General features: G+C 33.6%; 1 protein-coding gene across 1 annotated transcript in view; it reads left to right on the top strand.

Moving 5' to 3' along the window:
• The window catches only part of LOC145261104 (RING finger protein 207-like), an 89,444-nt gene that overhangs the window by 55,546 nt on the left and 11,177 nt on the right, over window positions 1–22,721 (top strand). Inside the window, exons 7-12 of the mRNA XM_080119321.1 lie at window positions 267–439; window positions 4,290–4,431; window positions 6,420–6,520; window positions 8,317–8,403; window positions 12,562–12,739; window positions 18,889–19,074. Coding sequence (XP_079975447.1) covers window positions 267–439; window positions 4,290–4,431; window positions 6,420–6,520; window positions 8,317–8,403; window positions 12,562–12,739; window positions 18,889–19,074 — 867 coding nt within the window. The remainder of the gene's footprint in view (window positions 1–266; window positions 440–4,289; window positions 4,432–6,419; window positions 6,521–8,316; window positions 8,404–12,561; window positions 12,740–18,888; window positions 19,075–22,721) is intronic.

Raw genomic sequence — 22,721 nt, 5'->3', positions numbered from 1 at the left:
GAATGCGCTGAGTAGAGATGAAGGAGGAAGTGTGGAGGGGAGAGGGGGGGTTAAATGGGAACAAATAGAAAAGGATGAAGAAGTGTAGAGAGGGCGAGAAAAAAGAGAGAGAAACAAAGAAGAATAAAGACAGAGAAGATTTAATAGAAATATGTTACAATTATATCCCGGGCAATTCCAGATATCCATGCGAGTATGTAATAATAATAATTTTATAATTTAATAATATTTAAACTCAATTCTTTTTTTTTTTTTCTTTCCAAAAGTCAATCCAAGACTTGCAGAACTCTGTGAAAGAAGGAATCCAAGTTCTTCGGTCGTTGCTGGTAGAGATTCGAAATAACACAGAAACTGAGAAAGAAGCCATTATCCTATTATACGATTCGATGCAGCAACGAATTACAGAGAAAAAACGGGAACTTCTTGAAGAAGTCGAAAGGTTTTTAAAAAAATTTAAACACTTTGTTTTCTTTGTTTTTGTTTACTTTTCATTATTTTATATTTTGTCTAAAAACTTTAAAAAATGTTTTTTGTCGTTACGAACTTGCTGATACACCACAATAGTTAAGCAATATGAATAAAATTAGACTGAAATGAGAAAAATAAACTAGATTTTTAACCCATTAAAAACGGGGGGAAAAGTGTTTACTTAAAATGTGTGTTTTATAACAAACTAGCCTGGGTGCCCGGCGTTGCCGTTGTGTGTTAAGCAAAAAAAAAAAAAATTTGTAGTAGGCAGGCAGGCTCGAACCTGATCTGCGAAGGGGGAAAAGAACATGAAAACAAAAAAACATAACATCTTTGCTGTTGCGTCCATCGCCAAACCGGGAGTGACGTAAGTTTGAATTAAGGCTAGTCAATCGAAAAGAGGGATGATTTTTGAAAATATCGGTGAAAAAAGCGACCCCTCCCTGTAAAAAAGTACCCAGTTGAGGGTGAAGGGATTAATGTTTTTAGCCAATTCTTCAATATTTGTTGTCTGAAGTGTCCAGCTTCAAAAGAATACCGATTTTGTGAAAATCTGTCGCCTCTGTCGAAAGTTTTATGCAGAAATACAAACGCATACATACATACATACAATTAAGCAAACAGGTGAAATTTATATTATAGATTAATGATGATTGAATATGGTTAAATTTGTGCTCGTTTTTGCATTAAATGCTAATTCATACTAATTCCTATTCCTAATTGTACATCAAACAGACACCATAATACTTATTTAACTACACCTTATAACAAAGGTCGATACACAATTTCAGATCAGTTCAGTAGTTTCCAAGAAAAAATAGAATGAAATGAACAGATAAACAGACAGACTAAGAGAAATATTTGAACCTTGTCTGGAAAAATAAAGAAAAATGGCAGTCAACTAGCGAATATGCAATATTCACAACTTCTGGTCATTAGAGCAATCTCTGACTTCTTCACTGTTATGCCCGCATTTGGCATTTATAGGTGTTTAATTTCCCTTAATTCTTGTATCAATTGATGCTGGCCAAGAAGTACAGTATTAGCAAAGGGAGTTAAAGGTGATTTTGTAGCTGGGTTCGAATCACTTGACCAGCAGAAATTATTAATTCCTGCACTGATGATTGCAAGAGCATGAAACACTAGTATTCGGTTGGTGCAAAAATAATGTCATTTTTTGACTTCAACTAAGGCAAAATATGTGTTAGTGTGTGTGTGCAGTTTTTGTATATGTCCAGCAAAGGCTTTGAGGTAGGGTGGGGTGGGAGCTCGGGGAGGTAGTCACTGTTGCTTAGAACTTTTTATATGCTCCCTAGATTATAATATCTCCGATTTATGAAAGGGTGTTGTGTGTATCTTTTATTTGGGCAACTTTTACACGCTATTTTTGCAGTATTTCTTAGTCTCCACATGTTTCTTTGGCTTTTTCGTATAAAAAACCGATATCAGATAATTGCTATTCATTAGGACACTCCCCTTTTTATGAGAAGCTGGTTTTCCCCAACATCTTGGGGAAACAAAGTTAAGTTTCCCCTATGGCGTGATGTTTGACCTCATTAAATTTACGCACGTGTCACTTAACTCTTAATCGTTAAATTTGAATGCTTTTCAATTCCTATCCCATTGTAGCCGAGCAGTAAGATGTCAGGGTTTTTTTTCCCTTTAACCTTCACGTCAAAGATTCGGGTTCGAGCCTACCTGCCTACCAAAACTTCTTTTTTTGTTTTACACCTTTAAACACCCGGGCAACGTCAGGCACCCCCACTAGTATATATATAAAAACAACATTATTTTTGCACCAACCTAATATCTGAAGGAATTGATTTGCCTTGCCACCGCTTTTGGTAGTGCTCCACAGAAAATTAGTATACTAGCTGACTATAACCAAAAATTTAATTTGACTGTTTTTCATATTTATTCACCAGATAATAAATAACTATAAAATATCTTCATTCAAATCAAGATTTATTTAATTTATTGATATTCATTCAAGCACGGTAGAGTTTTTAATATATGGTTAAGTGGCAGTTTTAGTCATTTAGAACTGCTTTAAAGCTTCACCACTCACTCATTTTTCGACACAAATTTCCAACAATTATTACAGTTTATAGATCACCTTCTCAACTATATTGCAGAAAAAAATTTTTTTTCAATTTTTGTTTAGTAAAACAAAAGTTATAATGAATTTACTGGTGTTCAAAATCATAAAAAAATATAAGGAGGTGAGCGACGTTTTTTATGATTGGTTTCCATAGCAACCATGTCGCTTCAGTGACTACTGTTACTACCAATTCACCGCTCTCGTGAAAAGAGAAGTAATTAGTGAAGCAAAGAGAATGAAAGAATGAAAGGGAGATAATTGGGGGGGGGTTTATTGAAAACAGATGAGTGCCGTACATTGTTATATATGTGCATGTTATGTTTATGGGAGAAAAAAAATAAGATTGAAATTAAACAACGAACAAGTGAATTTACTGTTACTGGAAGCCTGGAAGAATCATGGATTACAATAAAAAAAATGCGATCATGAAAAGTAATATGGTTAAAGTAAAAGTATGGAAAAGTAAAGGATAAGTTGTTAAAATTGGAAAAGAAAAGGACAAGATATTCTAGTAAAAAATATAAATTTATAACTTAAAATATTACAAAATAATATTTTTTTTAAATTCAATTTATAAAATTAGATAATCAATTCTTAATGCTGCAATATTTGAAGTTATAAATTTTTTATATTTTTTACTGGAATATCTTGTCGTTTTCTTTTCCAGTTTTAACAACTAGTTCTTTACATTTTTCCATGTTTAAGCTTAACCATATTACTTTTCATGCTCGCATTTTTCTATTGTAATAAATAATAGTTTTGCTTTTTGTTCACATATCCCCCCCTTTTTATTTTTGTTCACAGTTGGCCAATCTTTACTAAATCTGTAGCGATTGAATTTTCTGCAACATAGTCATCGTCTGCATGTGTGAAACTTACAAAACATGGCGTCACAAAAAACGATTATTATATTTTTCTGTTTCTGTTACGTTTCAACTTTGCGTCATACATGCAGCTGTCGTAATCATTAGAGAAACATTAAAGTTCACAAATTATATTTATAACTTGGTGTTCCCCTTGTATGTGCTTCTGTGTGATCCTTCCAGACCGAGAAATGATGCTCCATAAATACGTGTTTTATTTATCTCCCTCCCACAGCGGGAAGATGTGACACAGTGCTCAGCAAATGGAATTAATAAGCCAGCGTCATAGAGAAAGAATATTCTGACCTGCAAAAAATGCCTGGACAGCCCTGTTGGCATTCCCTGCCAGGAGTGCCTCAGGTGATCAGCCATAAACAAACCCCTTTTCAAAAGGAGAAATTAAAGCCTGGGAGTGTGGCCGTCCTAGACTTACACAGGACCAGCAACATACAGAGAAAAAGCCATTTTAATAATGTCCTAGACAGTAGACTTTGGTGCCGAGGGAAAACCCTGGTTGAATGAGTGCTGTTTATATTTAGAAAATAACTAACTCGAACAAAACTGATGGAAGAAACCAAACATTTATTACTTTGTTCCAAATCAGTGACCAAAGAGATACGGAATGATCAAAATCACTAATTAATTATATTTTGTCAGCCTATATCATTTTACACATGTATGCTGTTTTTTATCACACTCTCTCTGTGAGCATCCTTTTCTATTATATTCTCAAAGGCCTATTAATTTTAATCTGACAAAATTGACTATAGTTGAACTCTTGGCTGTTTCCATTTCTGTTTTATGTATTAGTGGATTCACTCACCTAATATCTAACATTTCTTGTTTTCTTCTTTCAGACAATATAAAGCCAAAGAGAAATTATTTCAAGCTCAACTCCACAATCTAAACACGCTGCTTCCAACTCTTCACGTTAATCTAGTCACCTGCAGTGCCTTTTCGAGTTCAGCTAACAAATTTGAATTCTTAAATCTGTCCTTTGTAAGTAAATCACTTCAAACCAAATCACTTTTCTATCTATTTATCTTAAGATTAAGTGTTGGATTTTCTAAGTTAGACCTAATCTAGCATATAAATTTAAGTTGGTCACTTTTTCTAACGTGGAACTAATCTGTATATATATATATATATATATATATATATATATATATATATATATATATATATATATATATATATATATAATAAAGATGGAGGGTTATGCATGTGAAAAAAAGTGTGTGTGTATATATGTATATATATGTACATGTGTGTATATTTCGATGCCTCCGTTCAGTATCGAAAGACAAAGGATACCCCCTGTAGAAGCAAGGGTTGCACAATCTCCAACCACACCTCTCCTGAATCGGCACTGTGAGTCCAGTGGCAAGGAAAAGTCCAGGATGACTGGAAACAATGCCGAGATAAGCAGAGAGCACATACAGCACCTGGAAATCCTAAATAGTCACCCATATAGTACTTGCCAGGCTCATCGTTGCTTAATTTCGGTGATCCAGCGGGAACCGGTGTATCAACGTGATTATGCCGTATATATATATATATATATCAAATCTGCAAAAAAATTCTAAAGTTTGTTCTTCACTTAATAATCAGTGAAAATTTCATCTTGATTAGATAATTACCTGAAATGTATCTATGATGACCAAGGGGAAAAGCTTAATTGTCTGACAGAGACAGAGCTAACTAAAAAGGAGCAGGTGACATCGAGACATTTGCGCTACCTGGAATTTAAGTACTGGCCAAAATTAACCAGACAGTCGACACCATCTGTAGAAAATGCAGCGTGAGGGAGGAGACCGCAGAACCTGGCATCTATGATTGTCCGGCATCCACTGCCCGCCACCTCCAGACACTCTCAAGGTAGACCCGTCCTTGCCTTGCCCATCTCATAAGCAATTTCAAGCAGCAGCAGTGATCATGATGCCATCAGCATAATGAATATTAGTTGAAACCCAATTGCAAGTTCTTTCATTCTAAATTCTAAGCAACCGAACAGATAAAAGATGTACTTCTACAGTCACTTCAAACTAATTTTTGTGATATATCTGTTTGGACAATTTCAGAATAATTAGTTTCTCTTTTGTAAATACAATATATATATCTGTAAAAGTGAAATTGTTTGTGTGTGTGTCTGTGTGTGTACATTTTCCTACCAAACTACTCTATCAATTTTCAGTGTACAGACTCAAGATTTAACATAAGGGGTATTGAGATTTGGGAAAATCTTTTTAATCGGTTTTTGGCCAGAAATTTGGCATTCAAGGAGTTAAAGTTCAACGATTTGACCTTTGAAAACTCTATCAAACTCCTCTGCCAATTTTGGGTCTAAACACTTGAAATTTTAGCTGAAGGTTACTTGGACATGGATCAAACGTTTTAATTTGATTTGAGCTCAAAACAATAAATGTTAAGGGGTCAAAATTGGGTCAAAGTTTAAAAAACTTGACCTCTGCAGCCAATATTTGGTCTAAACATTTAAAATTTTACATAAAGTGCTGTCAAGGAGTTAAAGTTCAAAAGATTTTACCTTTGCGGTCTCTAGCAAACTATTCCCCCAATTTTGGGTCTAAACATTTGAAATTTTGCATAAATGGTATTCAGACATGCGGCAAGCTTTTTAATCAGTTTTTGAGCGAAAATTTGGCTGCCAAGATGTCAAAGTTGAAAGAGTTGACCGTTGCAGACTCTTCTGCCAATTTTGGGTCTAAACACTTGAAACTTTAGATGTAGCTTACCTGGACATGAGTCAAACTTTTTGATATATATATATATATATATATATATATATATATATATATATACATACATATGCACATAAAGTTGTAAACAGTACATAGGAGATGAGCAAAACCAGGCTGAACAGCTAGTTTTAAAAAAATGTAAAAATTTGTTTAAAAAAATATAATAATTGCAAATTTAATTTTAAAAAAAATTGCAAAGAATATTATTTTTGTTTTTCTTTATTGTAGGTATTGATGGAACGTCTTCACTCAATTGCTCAAAAACAACACCCTCTCCGTCCAACACAAGGCAGTCAAATAAACACGGACCACAAAAACGAATATGCAAAGTGTGTAGTTTTAATCTCATCTTGTAGTATGAAATTAGAATAGTTGATATTTTCTCATTTTTAAAATGTACAAGTTTTTTTGTTTTTTTTTTACTCATGCTACTATTTGTGATTATGTCTAATTGGGGATTGTGAGGAGTTAAGCAGTGAGATGTTTGTTCATATTACATTTAAACCAGCATTTAGCACAGTCAGAGAAGCAAGAAACAGAGGGTGTTCCAAAGTCTAGCAGGAGTAAATTTGTTTTACAATGTAATTTTGTTATTTGTATTGAACTATGTAACACAATATTACTTTCTTAGTATTTACTAGTACGTATTAATTTCTCATTTGGGCCAGTTCTTCTCTAAGGCTGTAAATGACAAAGTTCTCTCTGATTCTCTCTCCTCTGATCTCAAGCGCGTGGTTCAGTGGGGGAAGATGTGGCTGGTTACCTTTAATGCATCCAAAACCAAACTCCTATCCTTACATCATCAACGCTCTGATCCCCAGCTGGCATCAATTGTGATGGATGGCTCTCGTCTGGGTGAGGCCCCGTGTTTTGACAAGCTTCTGGGTTTGACCTTTACTCCTGATCTGAAATGGAACACGTACATCAAGTCTGTTGCCAAAGTCGCTGGAAAGATGGTGGGATCCTTCTACCGCTCCAGAAGATATCTCGCTAATGATGCAATTCTCTATCTATATAAAAGCCAAGTACGTCCAAGGATGGAATACTGTTGCCATATCTGGGCAGGAGCTGCCAAAAACAGCCTATCCTGCCTTGACAGAGTACAAAATAGACTTCGTGGCTTAGTGGGGGATGCCCTTTTCTCTACCCTGCAACCTCTCTCCCACAGAAGAGACGTTGCGAGCCTGTCCTTGTTTTATCATTATTTCCATGGCAGATGCTCGTCTGAACTCCAATCTCTGGTCCCCCCTCGCCAATCTTTCACGAAAAACACCCGTCTAGCTGAATCCACTGTGAAAAAGTTCCCCCACTCTATATCTGTGCCTAAATCAAAACGCGGTTTCCATGAACAAAGCTTCTTTCTTAGAACTGCACGCCTGTGGAACTCTGTTCCGTCTGCCTGCTTCCCTCCGGACTGCAACTTGGATGTCTTCAAGTCCAATGTTAACAAATTCCTAATGAACCGCCCCCATAAGTAAACACTTCATCAAATCTCCACACTAACGTAATGTACTTGCAATAACCCTTATCCCTGAGTGGCTTCTGGGCCTTGATAAGTGGTGATCACTGTGTAAAAAAAAAAAAAAAAAAGTTCTATATATAAAATACAATGGACATTATTTTCATAGAAATTTTAATAAACTGTTATTTGCTACACTTATAGAATTTAATGAAGTAAATGTATTAAAGATGGTGTAAATCATGTTTTCTAATGGTCTACTTATAGAATTTTAGGTTTATTTTTAATTAAGTTTTAATGATAAGTTTATTTTTTTAATGACATGGGATTTTATGTGTATTTGTTTTTTAATGATTGTCTTTTTATCCCTTCATTTTTTGATAGATGTTTAAATTATCAACTAATGTTGTAGCCGTCTTGTCCTGCAATTTTATAGAATTTAATGAATTCAATGCAAGGATGCTATAAAACATGTTTTTAATGGCTTATGTGCAGAATTTTATGTTTATTTTTAATGGTTATAAACTTTTTTTTAATGACTTTTAATGATTGGGATTTTATGCTTATATTTAATGGTTATGAACTTTTTTTAATAACTTCTAATGAGTGGGATTTTATGTTTATTTGTTTTTAATGATTATATTTTTCCCCTTCATCTTTTGGTAGATGTCTCGAGCCTATACTGTTTCCAAATTTACGACGAGAGTTTTCCACATCTTCAAATGGTAATGGCTGTTCCACACCCAATACCAGGTAATCATTTCTTTTGTTGCATAGTTCTTATTAGAAGAGGACTGATATAATATATTGTTGTTGTTGTTGTAATGTTTGTCTTAGTAGAGAGTTTTAGAGGTTCATGTCGTGTGGAGATATATCGCGTATATATCAAGAGATTATGAGATAGATACAGTCTTATATATAAAGAGACAGGGTACAGGCTAATACAGGAGAGCAGAGCATGTAATTCAATGAGAAGAGATTTATGATATATTGATAGATAGACCGAGAGATAATGCGTTTGGCATTTACGTTTGACAGTTCTGTGAATGGAAGTGTTTCTATAAACATTGACACATATATTTCTTACCTATTTTTGAGATGAGGATTTTCACAAGTTCTTATAATATAAATGGACAATACCTTTTCTGTTGAAAACATAACTCGAAGATGCAGATACAAAAAGATGATGATTCCGTTTATTATACCATATGGTGTGACCGGTCAATGGCTTTGCATCAAGGAATTCAAGTCTTACATGATTCTTCTTCTAACCCCGCTTCCAAGATTCTATGATCCTCTCTGCTTCTTTGATTCTCTGATCTCTATCTAATATCTCTTTTTTAACTCTTCAAACCCTTTCCTATATTGAGAAATCATTTCTGCCATGACGTCACACGTATGTCTGGCAAACGTGACCACAACTCACGTGTTTCAAACATGCACGATTTGCACGTTTTGAAACCATTTCTGACGACCAGGAAATTTCCCATTCTCTTTGTTTACAAAGGAATTTAACCTCCTTGTTAATTCTCTAACCGATATTTTTATTATGCATTCGAAGAATGTGAATAGATTTTCTAGCCAAATTTTATTTATAAAATATTTTAAAAGAATTAAAAATTTAACTGGACATTCCATTTAAAACCTATTGTTCTTTAAAACTTATCTACAGGGTTCGATTCTTGTTTTATCTGATATCATTTTCATTTAACTAATTCTCTTTTTTTTACTTACGTGAAAAGGGAACACCCCTTTTCATGTAACATATATATATATATATATATATATATATATATAAGTAGATTGTAGTTTGCTTGAAGCATTGTTGAAGAAAATTATAAGGTAAAATTAAAAGCCAAGAACAATGCGAGATTTTTTTTTTTTATATATAGAGTAAAATTAAATGAAAACAAAAGAAATAAATTTCTTTTTTTTGTTGTTTGTTTTTTCTTTTTCACACAAATTTTAACTCTAAACAACAGTAAATTTTTTTTTTTTTTTCTGTTGTATTCAATGATGTTATAAATCTCAATATATTTCAGACCTATTAGTCCTTTTTCAAGAGAAGACAGCGGAAGAGTGTTCAAAATTGGAAAAGCAGCTATAGAGTTTGCCACGTGATACCGTGAAATATAGAACAAAAAATGACGTTAGGAGAACGTTAAAATAAATCAGTTGGTGTTTAAAATACTTGTTGCGTCTGTGAATCAAGGGAGATGACTATTCATCAAGGGTTGAAGGGAAGCAACTCTGTGAGATTTTATTAATCTTTTAATTATTTTAAAACAATAATTTTTTTTTTTTTTTTTCCTTTCTTTTTATTATTTTAATTATTGTTTTTCTTATGTTTTAAACTTATATTATAAAAGCGGAGCTCAATTCCAGTCTATTGTTTAGTGTGGGAGTATTTTTTGAAATAATTAAAGATTCGAGAATATGAAGTTGACCTACGTTTCTTGAAGAAGCAAGAATGTTGATGTGAAAATCCGGTTCTGAATTAATGCAAGTGCGAATATGTTTATAGAACGTTCTATAAAATCATTTGTTAAAAAAATATAAAATATTTTTTTATTTCTCGCTTAGTGTTGCACACTTCCATCGGTAAACAGGAGTAGGAAGCAGCATAGCAGTGCTCGTGGCTAACATTGCACTCTGACTGACTCCTCTTTCACCTTGCTTGTTTATATCGACCTGTCCTTTCACAGGCGTTTAACCCCGTCAACTGTGAGGTCAACTATTTGACTTATTTACCTCGGTACTTTAGCCTGCCGTCCGCCTGTGTGTGTGCACAGTCTTAGCACGCAATACATATATGGAGGAAATATATACAAAGTTATTGAAGTTGTTCAGAAGTTTTATTATTTAGGTGATATCATTGAAGCACAGGGAGGAGCAGGTGCCAGTGCGATTAATATTTAGTTTAACATCCAACTTTACCTGCTGGCATGTGTTTGATGACTTTGAGAAATTGACTTGTAAACTAACCTATCTTGGATAAATGACTAAGTAAAATTCAGATCTAAGTTACATTCTTCTAGAGGTTGAAGGTTCAATCTTCAGTGCGGGTAATACTAATGTAACAGAGCGTGGATGCGTATATGCAAATGCGTATGAAATGCGAAATGAGGTAAAGAAAAAGACTATAAAAAGGAGTCGATCAAGAATATACAAACTTTGTGGGTGTTTGTTTTATAGTCAATTAACTTTAACTGAACACACACACACATACACAGAGACAACTTTCCATTGCAAAAAACTGGAAAAATAGGCCAACCAACAGTGTGTCAAGTATTTTCTGGATGAATTCACCCAGGACTATGTAGATGAAGAAGGCGCCATAGACTGACTGAAAAGAGGATCACTCCACTGTGATCAAAAGAGAATTATAATGGTTGCCCAAGATCAAGGCTTGATGACTAATGCTTTTAAGCAGATGAGTGGTCTCAGCAATGACAACAAATCCAGGTTCTGCCACACTGAAGTAGAGAGCGTGAGCCACCTGGCATCCAACTATAAGGTTCTGTTGAGGGGCGGCTACCATACAATCTGACATGATGGAGTGTGTAAATATCTCCACTGGACAATCTGTAAAAAGTTGAATATCGAATGTAGCAGCAAGTCCTGAGGACATGTTTACCAGAAAGAACAATTGGAAAGGAATCGTACATTATTTGCTATCACGTTTTGTACCTAGAAATTATTAGTTATTAGACCTGACATACTGATATTGGACATGAAGGAGAAAGAAGCAACCTTAGAAGAAGTTAATATCTCCAATGATACTGCGTTTAAATAGACCTGAAAAGGAAAAAGATAACGAAATAAAAAGGTCTTATGTACGACATGAAAAGAAACTGGAATCTTGGGAAGATCGCCATCATTCCAGTAATTATAGGAGCAACCAGACTCCTGAAAAAGTATTTAAAAAACTGCCTGGCAAATATACCCAGTGAACAAAGTACAAAAGATATTACAGCAATTGCTCCATCCTTTACTTGAACAAAATGATAAGAAAATTGAAAAAAAGAGACAACTGTCCTTTATATAATAGACTAGTGGGGGTGCCCGGCGTTGCCCGGGTGTTTATATGTGTGTGTGGAGGGAAAAAAAAGTACTTGAACCCGAAGTGCGTAGGAGGAAAAGAACGTGAAAACAAGAAAAAGAAAATGTTAGTAGGCAGGCAGGTTTGAACTCGTGATGCGATGCAAAAGGAGAAAAGAAAGTGAAAAAAATTGTGAGATTTTACCGCTGCGCTAAGAGGCGAGTGGAAGTGAAAAGCGTTTAAATTTAGCGATTAAAAAGTGTGCAGAAAACGAAAGTTAAGTGAATGAGTTGAGGCTGTTAGCCAGTTAAGCTTACAGCTTTCTGCGAGCTGTATTTCTTTTCCCATGATGTTGGAGAAAACCAGCTCCCCATAAAAAGGGAGTACCTAAATGAATACCAATTGTCTGATATGAGAGGTTTCCCCCACATTGATCAAAGCTAATTGCTTTGTGAATGTCTCTGGCGGGAAAGCCAAGGAACTGCCTTCGCTTCAATTAGTTTCACTTTATACTAAAAAGCCGAACAAACACGTGAGAGGATGGAATAGCGGGAATTTTATAAAAGTCAATCAAAATAAATCTACAAACAACGTCCGTTCGCAAATCGTTGATATTATAATCTAGGAAGTATATAAAAAGTTGTAAAACATTGTAACCCCCCCCCCAAGAACCCCTAGTGAACAAAAGCCTTTGCTGGACATACAAAAAAAACACGCATGCCTCTTTTGTCTTTTATATATATACTAGCGGGGGGTACCCGGTGATGCCCGGGTGTTTGGAGGTGTGTGTGGTGTTAAATAAAATACATACATTTTCGCTTTTATATTTATATATATATATATAGATAGAGATTTTTTTTTTATTTCAGATTGGAAATGAACAAAGCTCCGTCCAATGGCAGCTATCCAAATCCAGCCTCATTAATATACAACCTGAATTTCAGCAACCAACGGCGTTCCAATACTCACAGTAACAGTATCATAAAGTTTATTGATGCCAAGGGCCCATTTGCCGATCATTGCTCCGATTTTGATATTATTCACAGAGTTAGTTCCCTTTTTTTTTTAATTTTTGATGTTTATCAGGAAATGTGTTTGTCTTTATTGCTGTGTGTTATTCCCTTGTTATGGTTTGATCTTCCCAGAATTGGTTCATTAGTTTTAGTTAAATTCTGCATGAAGCAGGATGAGAGCTCACACATGGTATACTTAATAATCTTTCAAGTCAAGAGTCGGCAACTCATTCGACTCTGCGATCCAGATCATGTTGAAGGCCAATAATGAAATATTGAAGGAAATTACATGTGCAGACTGCTGTCAAGCTTAATATTTAAAACCGTAATGAAAATAAATCAGAAAACTAAAAAAAAAATCTGCAATTTTAAAGACACCTCATAAAAACTAGTTTTTTTCAAGGAACGTGAAAATATTTCAAAGTGAAAAAAAAATCATTTGAAGCAAAGTGGATGAATTTATGAAGTGTATGTTTCAAACTGCTGTAAAGATAAAAACATGGCTCAGTGAAAGATTCCAACAACTTGCATAGTGTAAGTGATGGGGGGGGGTTCACTGTTGAAGGAATGAAATAAAAACTGAGACAACATTGTCACTTTAAAACTGTCTATATCTAATGTTTGTTGGTTAAACTGGTTCTAGGTTTTTTATTTTATTTTTAAAATTTTTGACATAGAAATGGAGTTGATTGAGTTTTGATCATGTTTTTTTTTTTTTTTCAGTCATTGTATTCAAATTTGGTGGATCAGAGGTTGAATTCGAGAGCCTCGTTTCACATGTTAAATATAAAGTCTTTGGTAATCAGGCTCACGGGCCAATCAAAATGCCTTTGTGGGCTGGATCCAGCCCGCAGATTGTAGGCTGCTGACATTTTTGTATCTATCTATGCAATAATATCTAGCAGTTTATAAATATTATTCTTTAATTTTTAGAGCTAATAATATTTTATCATTTTTTTTATGAATAAGCATTTTCAAATTTTATTAGAATTTTGTTCAATTTTGAGTTTAGAATTGAAAATTCACACTCTTAATATTGCCAGCCATGTCCAAATGGTGGCTTGAGATATGCCCAACACAGTGTCAGATATCTTTCTTACGTTTTTTTTCTCTGATTGTTTTTCGTTATTTTGATTTACTGTTTTTCTCATCTATGATAAGCAATTTCCTTCTTTTTATTTTATCATTTTTTTTTGTTTTTACTGAATTTTTTGTCTTTAACGAATATTCAGATGAACTTTAGAAAAATTTTTTTCATTAGGGACTGTGATTGTTTCCTTCAATAATTACAAGCAATCTACTCTATCACCAATAGCAATGGCCAAAAACACATTACCTGAAAGTACTTCCTTTAAACTCCCCGGGTTAACGTTCGCAGGGAACATGAGTTGGAACCGATACATTGAGAGCATTGCCAAGGCTGCTGCAAAGAAAGTGGGCTCTCTCTACCATGCTAGAAAGCTACTTACGCCTGAAAGTATTTTGTACCTCTATAAGGCTACCATTCGCCCATGTATGAAGTACTATTGTCATATTTGAGCTGGCTCATCTGCTGCTAGTCTCTCACTCTGAGACAGGGTTCAAAGGAGAGCCGCCAACCTGATATGTCCTGAACTGTTATCTTAGCTTCAGCCTCTGTCCCATCGACAAAATGTTGCATCTCTCTGCCTGTTCTACAAGTATTTTAATGGTGAATGCTCTGATAAACTACAAGCACTTGTACCCTCTCAACGTAAATACCCCCGAAAAACCCGACAAGCAACTAAATCCCACCGCTGCACAGTAGAGATCCCTAGGTGTAAGAAAGCCTTCTACTTCAATAGTTTCTTCCCCAGAACTGCTCAACTTTGGAACTCCCTTCCAGGATTCTGTAATTTTTTAAATGTAATGTGAGCAGACATCTTACTACTCATTTCCTTTCATAATATCCCTGCAACTTATGTCCCCGATAGTAGCCCCCTACTTCAAAGTGGCACTGTGCCTTGATTGGGGTGAAAATAGAATTTAAAAGACAGTAAAGAAGAAAATCTAGGCATTTGCCAAAATAAACAAATTAAAAAAAAAACTATTAATATCCAAAGAAAATGCCACTCATGGAAGCTTTAATAAAATCCATAATCTCTCCTACAAACAACTGCTATAAATAAACTTCGGTTTATGTCTGACTCATCCATGACTCATGGCTATTTAACTTTGATTTATCTCCACTCAATTAGGTCCTGAATATGACCTTAATCTATATCCGATGGTGAGGCCCCAGCTTGTGGGCTGTGGGGAGTGTGGAGCAACCCTTTAATTGCCATTGCTCCCAGATCCACTCTGACCCGGAGTGGTAGTACCTGTTAGGGTTTCAACTATGGGTTAAATAGAAACTGACTTGAAAAAAAAAAATATATATATTCTATTAAAAGATTTTTCTTCAAAATAACTAGATTCAGCATTAAATAACCTGAAAAGGGTTGATATGCCGTAAAACAAAGACAACCAACCAATCCACTCAATGATAAGCACACTTGGATGCAGTGTCGAATATTGCCAATAATTCTGACTTTCACCTCTTCTTTTAACACTAACTTGAATTTGGCTGTGACAGTGCTCTTCAGTTCAGGGTTAGTTTGGGAATTGTTTTTATAGACGTTATCTTTGAGATTAACCCACAGATCTGAGGAGTTATGGTCTAACCATTTTTATCACCTTGCAGTGGTAAACACACCTGGATACGACATGCAAAATTGTCAATGATTCTGACACTCTCGTCTCTTGACACGGCCCTCATTTGAGCTGATTGTTGTCTTCAGTGTAAGAATAATATGAGGATTGTTTTGATAGATATTATCTTTGAGATAACACCACAGATAAAAATCTGGGAGGTAAAGATCTGGTGAGTGTGAAACCCATGCAGGATCACACCTTCTACTGATGAGACTATCACCAAAGTATCCCTACATATCAGTTGAATAGTAATAAACAAAGACTGTTTGACACTCATGACTGAAACTTGGTGGACAAGCCAGACATAGACTGAAGTTTAATTACACCAAATGTGATTACATTGCAGAAAGGATTGTGGATTTTATGGTACTTATCTGATTTACAACAAAATCTTCAGCATCTTCACGTCAGCATCTTCCAGTAGATTACATAAGCAACCAGAAAAAGTCAATGCAAAAACTGCCAAATGATAAATTCAAAACACAGTGTCTTCCCTTCCCTATGTTAAGAATGGCGTTTTTAAATAGAAAGCCATTCTTAACGTGAAAAAAAGGGAGGAGATTTCACTTCGATGTCATCTGTTTGAAAGTTATTTTCGTTTTTGTTGTGGGGATTCACCCATGCACAAGATGCAAACCCTTCCGAACTGTATAAATAGACTGAGAAATACCAAGTGCTACGACTGTTGTTCTCTGTATATTCCGTTTTGTTCTCAATACAAATATCTTTTTCTAACCCATGTCTGTGTCCGTGTCTTCTGGGCCACAACAGCTTTAAAATACTTCATTCGTTTTATGAATTTCACACTTTCATTGAAACTTGTCGCCTGACAGCTGATTGGATAACTGGTTCAGCATCTGATAGCTGCTTTCGTAACATGCTGGAAGATGCTGATGCAGTTGCCTAAGATGGGTTATGAACTGGGCAAGTACCAATTTTATTAACAATTCCCTCAATGGAAATTTGTGTTTTTTTTGGTGGTGGTGGGGGGGGGGGTCAGTAATCAGTTTAACTCTTTATGCACTGCACCTATCTTCATTGTCTTTTTTCTTCTCTTTTCTTTTCTTGTCAGGCTGTCTCAAGATATTGGTTTCCTGACTTCAATGTATCAAACATTGATATTATTGTTTTTTTTTTTCCCTTTTGCAAAATTCAATAAAAGCCCATAACAGAAACAACAATTTTTTTTTCTACAAAACAACCAAACTAAACACCATGAATAACTATTTAAAGGTAAAAACAACTTGATGTAACATGATCCGGGAACCAACATGTTGTAGCCTCAGTCACAAATCAAACAAAGAATAGAAAAAAAAAACTTTAACTCGCTTTTTTGTTGTACAACAACATTTATTTTCCATTCTCTATTTACCACTGTGACATTTTCTCAAACGTATTCTTGAATGTCATCCCCGTCTCTAACATGATCATCTTCTCGAACATGCTCTCTCCTTTTTATAGTCTTCTTTTTCCTTACTGTGATGACATTTCGCTCATGGCTCGGTAGTTGCATATAGCTGTCAGTGCTGTGTTGCATAAAAACGTTTTTTCGGAAATTACTGTATTCGGCATTAAATTACCCGACAATGATTGATATGCCATAAAACAAAACAGCTAAACTAAACCGATAATTTTTTTTTTTTTTTTTACACAGGCATCACCACATTATCAAGGCCAAGAGGTCACTCAAGGATAAGGGTTAAAGAGTGTACAGTAGAAATTGGACAATATAGTAATCATTAGTAATGAAAATTTGGTAAATTTGATAACTTATATGGAACGGCTCATCAAGAACTTATTTATGTTAGACTTGAACACAACCATATTGTAGTCAGCCGGAAAGCAGGAAAACGGAAGACAATTCCACAAGCGTGCAGTTCTAAGAAAGAAGCTTTGTTCATGGAATCTACGTTTAGGTTTAGGCACAAATAAAGAGTGGGGGGAATTATTGATAGTGTTTTCAGCTAGACGATTATATGTCCTTATTCATTCATGATGTTTTTGTTTTTCGGGGTAGTGGGAGAGAGTTATTGTAATCAATTTAATGTTTCCTACGCTGCATGGCCCTGTCGATGGGGCATTAGAATACGCTGACTGCCCCCCTGCAGAGGGTAAAAGTCCCTCAATGGGGGTCCTGGATATGACCTTAAACTATATCCAGTGGTGAGGCCCCAGCTTGTGGGCTTTGGGGAGTGTGGAGCCACCCTTTAATTACCATTGCTCCCAGGTCCACTCTGACCCGGAATGATAGTACCTGTTAGGGTCCCAACTGTGGGTTAAATAGAAACCGACGTGAAAACAACAAATATATACTATTAAAAAAATTTTTCTTCAAAATCTTTGGATTCGGCATTAAATAACCCGAAAAGGTTATGTTTTGCCGTAAAACAAAAACAACCAACCAACCTACGCTGCACTCATCTTCTTTTTTCTCTTTTTCTTTCCTCTATCAATTATGTTTCCTTATTCATTGCTGATATTATCTCATTAGCTACAATCGTATCCATTCGGCTGATCATACACCTGACCTTTTGTCAGAGTTTTTCATAACAGATAATGTGATGTGACCCATTTTTATGTTTCAGCGTTCGAAAAGATGCACCTGAAGAAGGCCAGAGGTTACATTGGTCAAAATATCGTGAAAATGATGATGAAAATGAGTGTTATATAAAAAGGGACACACCCCAGTAATCAAATAGATAAGTTTGAAAATGATATTTGGAAAAGGATAGAATCGAACCCAGTAAGCAATGAGTTAAAAAGAGAATAGAGATATTCAATTTATGAATGCAGTCGATTGTGCATTCTTTTAGAAACAACTGGATATTAAATGGAAAATACAAGTTAGATAATGATTAAATAAATAGATTATAAATGAAACAATTCATTTAGGAATTTCTTTGTTACCAATCCCAGAATACAAATGTCCCCACCCCCAGAATATAAATGCCTCTCCCTTGTTATAAATGCCAATCCCCTTGTTATAAATGTCTCCCCATCATCAGTCAGTATCCCGATATACACACTTGACGATATACACACACACACGTCTAGCCGAATCCACTGTGAAAAATTTCGCCCACTCCTTATCTGTGCCTAAATCAAAACGTGGATTCTATGAACAAAGCTTCTTTCGTAGAACTGCGCGCCTGTGGAACTCTGTTCCGTCTGCCTGCTTCCCACCTGACTACAACTTGGATGTGTTCAAGTCCAACGTTAACAAATTCCTAATGAACGCCCCCTTAAGTAAACACTTCATCAAATCTCCACACTAACGTAATGTACTTGCAATAACCCTTATCCCTGAGTGGCTTCTGGGCCTTGATAAGTGGTGACCACTGTGTAAAAAAAAAAGAAAAAAAAACCACGCTGGTATACTGTTCGATATATATACACACATGACGATTTAGCATGAGTACAGTAGTTTGAGTACTACAAATGATCCATTTCTGTTTCGTTTCTCATAAACAGGATTTGCTTCAGAAGCTGGAGAAGTTAAAAATAGAAGCACAAGAATTACACCGAGACATGACATTACGAAGATGCCTCGCTAAGAAAACAGTGGTTTCCGATCTCAGGAATATCGTCAGCATTTTGGGAGAGCAACTGCATTATCATTATGGCAACCTGGAACACAAGCAGAAGATTTTAGAAAAGGTTGGTAAACGTTGATAACGCTGTTTTTAAATTGTGGCAAAATATTTTAAATATCTATTAAATAGTTGGAATATCTAGCATTCATGTACTGTAATAAAATAGCTCTTATCTCTAATTCTAATCTATAAAGTTTTAAAATGGAATTTTCCACTTTTTGGCTTAATGTATCCTCATGTGAGAAATACCGTTTTTAACATTATTTTTACATACTCAATCTTTTTATTATCATACATACACATGTATCCATTTTATTGTATTACTAGAAGATGTACCCGGCATTGCCCGGTATTAAATTCCTTAAAAAAAATAAAAAAACAGAAATGGGGACATGATCATGCGAGTATAATGTTTTTTTTTTCTAAACACTTCACTTCTTGTAATTAAAAAAAAAATACTCGAGCTGATATCGAAACTGAAACCTAAAGACAATTAACCAAGTACGATATCTATTAAGCCCGCTTGACTTGATTTTCCAGAATGTTTTCAAACCTACTTATACTTAACATAATGTAAACGATTCGTGCATGCGCAGTCATGAACAGTTAGCAAACAAGTAAAACTCTGACGACTCCCACGTATGAATTTTTAAATTTTGACCCCTTAGCAACCCTTTTTTCCAGATGAAAACAGATTAAAATTTTTTAACACGTCTGAGTATCCTATATACCAAATTTCATGTCTTTAGATCAAACATTCGTTGAGTATATAGGTTGAGAAATGTCCTCACACACATTCTCACTTTTATAGATATATAGATTTCTCTTATTCAGGTTCTGATGTTTTCTCAAACTTGATTGATTCAATATAAATTTTATTGATGAAGATTCTATTTTATGGCTTGCATCCAAGTTTGTCAAAATGTAAATTGAAAATGCATAATTTTTTTCACTCAAATTTAAAAGGAAACCTTAACTGTGTTTTTTTTGTATACAAAAGTTCACAGTGTTGCGATACTATGGACTGCCATGCCCCCCTCCTCCCAAGCTAAGACACTGTGGTGCTACCAGATTGGGCTGTCCAAAGATACTAGTTTCCTGACTTAAAATGCACTAAACATTGAAGTTATTGTTTTTTTCCCTCTTTTTCAAAGCTCAATTATGTTCTAAGTCAAAAACAACAGCAATTTTTTTTTACTACCAAACAACTTAACCAAACATCACAAATAAATATTTAAAAAGATAAAGAACTTGAAGTATAGTAGCTTTTTCCAAAATTACTGGATTTGGTATTAAATAACCCAGAAAGGGTTAAAACGACCAAACAAAAAGTTAAAACAACCAAACAAAAAGATAAAACAACAAACAAAAAGATAAAACAACCAAACAAAAAGATAAAAAAAACCAAACAAAAAGATAAAACAACAAACAAAAAGATAAAACAACCAAACAAAATGTTAAAACAACCAAACAAAAAGTTAATACAACCAAACAAAAAGATAAAACAACCAAACAAAAAGATAAAACAACAAACAAAAAGTTAAAACAACAAACAAAAAGATAAAACAACCAAACAAAAAGTTAATACAACCAAACAAAAAGATAAAACAACCAAACAAAAAGATAAAACAACAAACAAAAAGTTAAAACAACAAACAAAAAGTTAAAACAACAAACAAAAAGTTAAAACAACCAAACAAAAAGTTAAAACAACCAAACAAAAAGATGAAACAACGAAACTAAAAGATAAAACAACCAAACAAAAAGATTAAGCAACCAAACAAAAAGATAAAACAACCAAACAAAAAGTTAATACAACCAAAAAAAAGATAAAACAACCAAACAAAAAGATAAAACAACAAACAAAAAGTTAATACAACCAAACAAAAAGATAAAACAACCAAACAAAAAGATAAAACAACCAAACAAAAAGATAAAACAACAAACAAAAGATAAAACAACAAACAAAAAGATAAAACAACCAAACAAAAAGTTAAAACAACCAAACAAAAAGTTAATACAACCAAACAAAAAGATAAAACAACAAACAAAAAGTTAAAACAACCAAACAAAAAGTTAAAACAACCAAACAAAAAGTTAATACAACCAAACAAAAAGATAAAACAACCAAACAAAAAGTTAAAACAACCAAACAAAAAGATAAAACAACCAAACAAAAAGTTAAAACAACCAAACAAAAAGATAAAACAACCAAACAAAAAGTTAAAACAACAAACAAAAAGATAAAACAACAAACAAAAAGATAAAACAACAAACAAAAAGTTAAAACAACAAACAAAAAGTTAAAACAACCAAACAAAAAGTTAAAACAACCAAACAAAAAGATGAAACAACGAAACTAAAAGATAAAACAACCAAACAAAAAGATAAAACAACAAACTAAAAGATAAAACAACATACTAAAAGTTAAAACAACCAAACCAAAATATAAAACTACCAAACAAAAATTTAAAACAACCAAACAAAAAGATAAAACAACAAACAAAAAGATAAAACAACAAACAAAAAGATAAAACAACCAAACAAAAAGATAAAACAACCAAACAAAAAGATAAAACAACCAAACAAAAAGATAAAACAACAAACAAAAAGATAAAACAACAAACAAAAAGATAAAACAACCAAACAAAAAGTTAAAACAACCAAACAAAAAGTTAATACAACCAAACAAAAAGATAAAACAACAAACAAAAAGTTAAAACAAGCAAACAAAAAGTTAAAACAACCAAACAAAAAGTTAATACAACCAAACAAAAAGATAAAACAACCAAACAAAAAGTTAAAACAACCAAACAAAAAGATAAAACAACCAAACAAAAGGTTAAAACAACCAAAAAAAGAGATAAAACAACCAAACAAAAAGTTAAAACAACAAACAAAAAGATAAAACAACAAACAAAAAGATAAAACAACAAACAAAAAGATAAAACAACAAACAAAAAGATAAAACAACCAAACAAAAAGATAAAACAACCAAACAAAAAGATAAAACAACCAAACAAAAAGATAAAACAACAAACAAAAAGATAAAACAACCAAACAAAAAGATAAAAAACAAACAAAAAGATAAAACAACCGAACAAAAAGATAAAACAACCGAACTAAAAGTTAAAACAACAAACAAAAAGATAAAACAACAAACAAAAAGTTAAAACAACCAAACAAAAAGATAAAACAACAAACAAAAAGATAAAACAACCAAACAAAAAGTTAAAACAAGCAAACAAAAAGTTAATACAACCAAACAAAAAGATAAAACAACCAAACAAAAAGATAAAGCAACCAAACAAAAAGATAAAACAACCAAACAAAAAGATAAAACAACCAAACAAAAAGTTAATACAACCTAACAAAAAGATAAAACAACCAAACAAAAAGATAAAACAACCAAACAAAAAGTTAATACAACCAAACAAAAAGATAAAACAACCAAACAAAAAGATAAAACAACCAAACAAAAAGATAAAACAACCAAACAAAAAGATAAAACAACCAAACAAAAAGATAAAACAACAAACAAAAAGATAAAACAACCAAACAAAAAGTTAATACAACCAAACAAAAAGATAAAACAACCAAACAAAAAGATAAAACAACAAACAAAAAGTTAAAACAACAAACAAAAAGTTAAAACAACAAACAAAAAGTTAAAACAACCAAACAAAAAGTTAAAACAACCAAACAAAAAGA

This window comes from Euprymna scolopes, chromosome 37 (assembly GCF_053919585.1).
Source record: "Euprymna scolopes isolate OS-2025 chromosome 37, ASM5391958v1, whole genome shotgun sequence".
Classification (NCBI taxonomy): domain Eukaryota; kingdom Metazoa; phylum Mollusca; class Cephalopoda; order Sepiida; family Sepiolidae; genus Euprymna; species Euprymna scolopes.
This window is presented reverse-complemented; position numbering and strand designations above follow the sequence as displayed.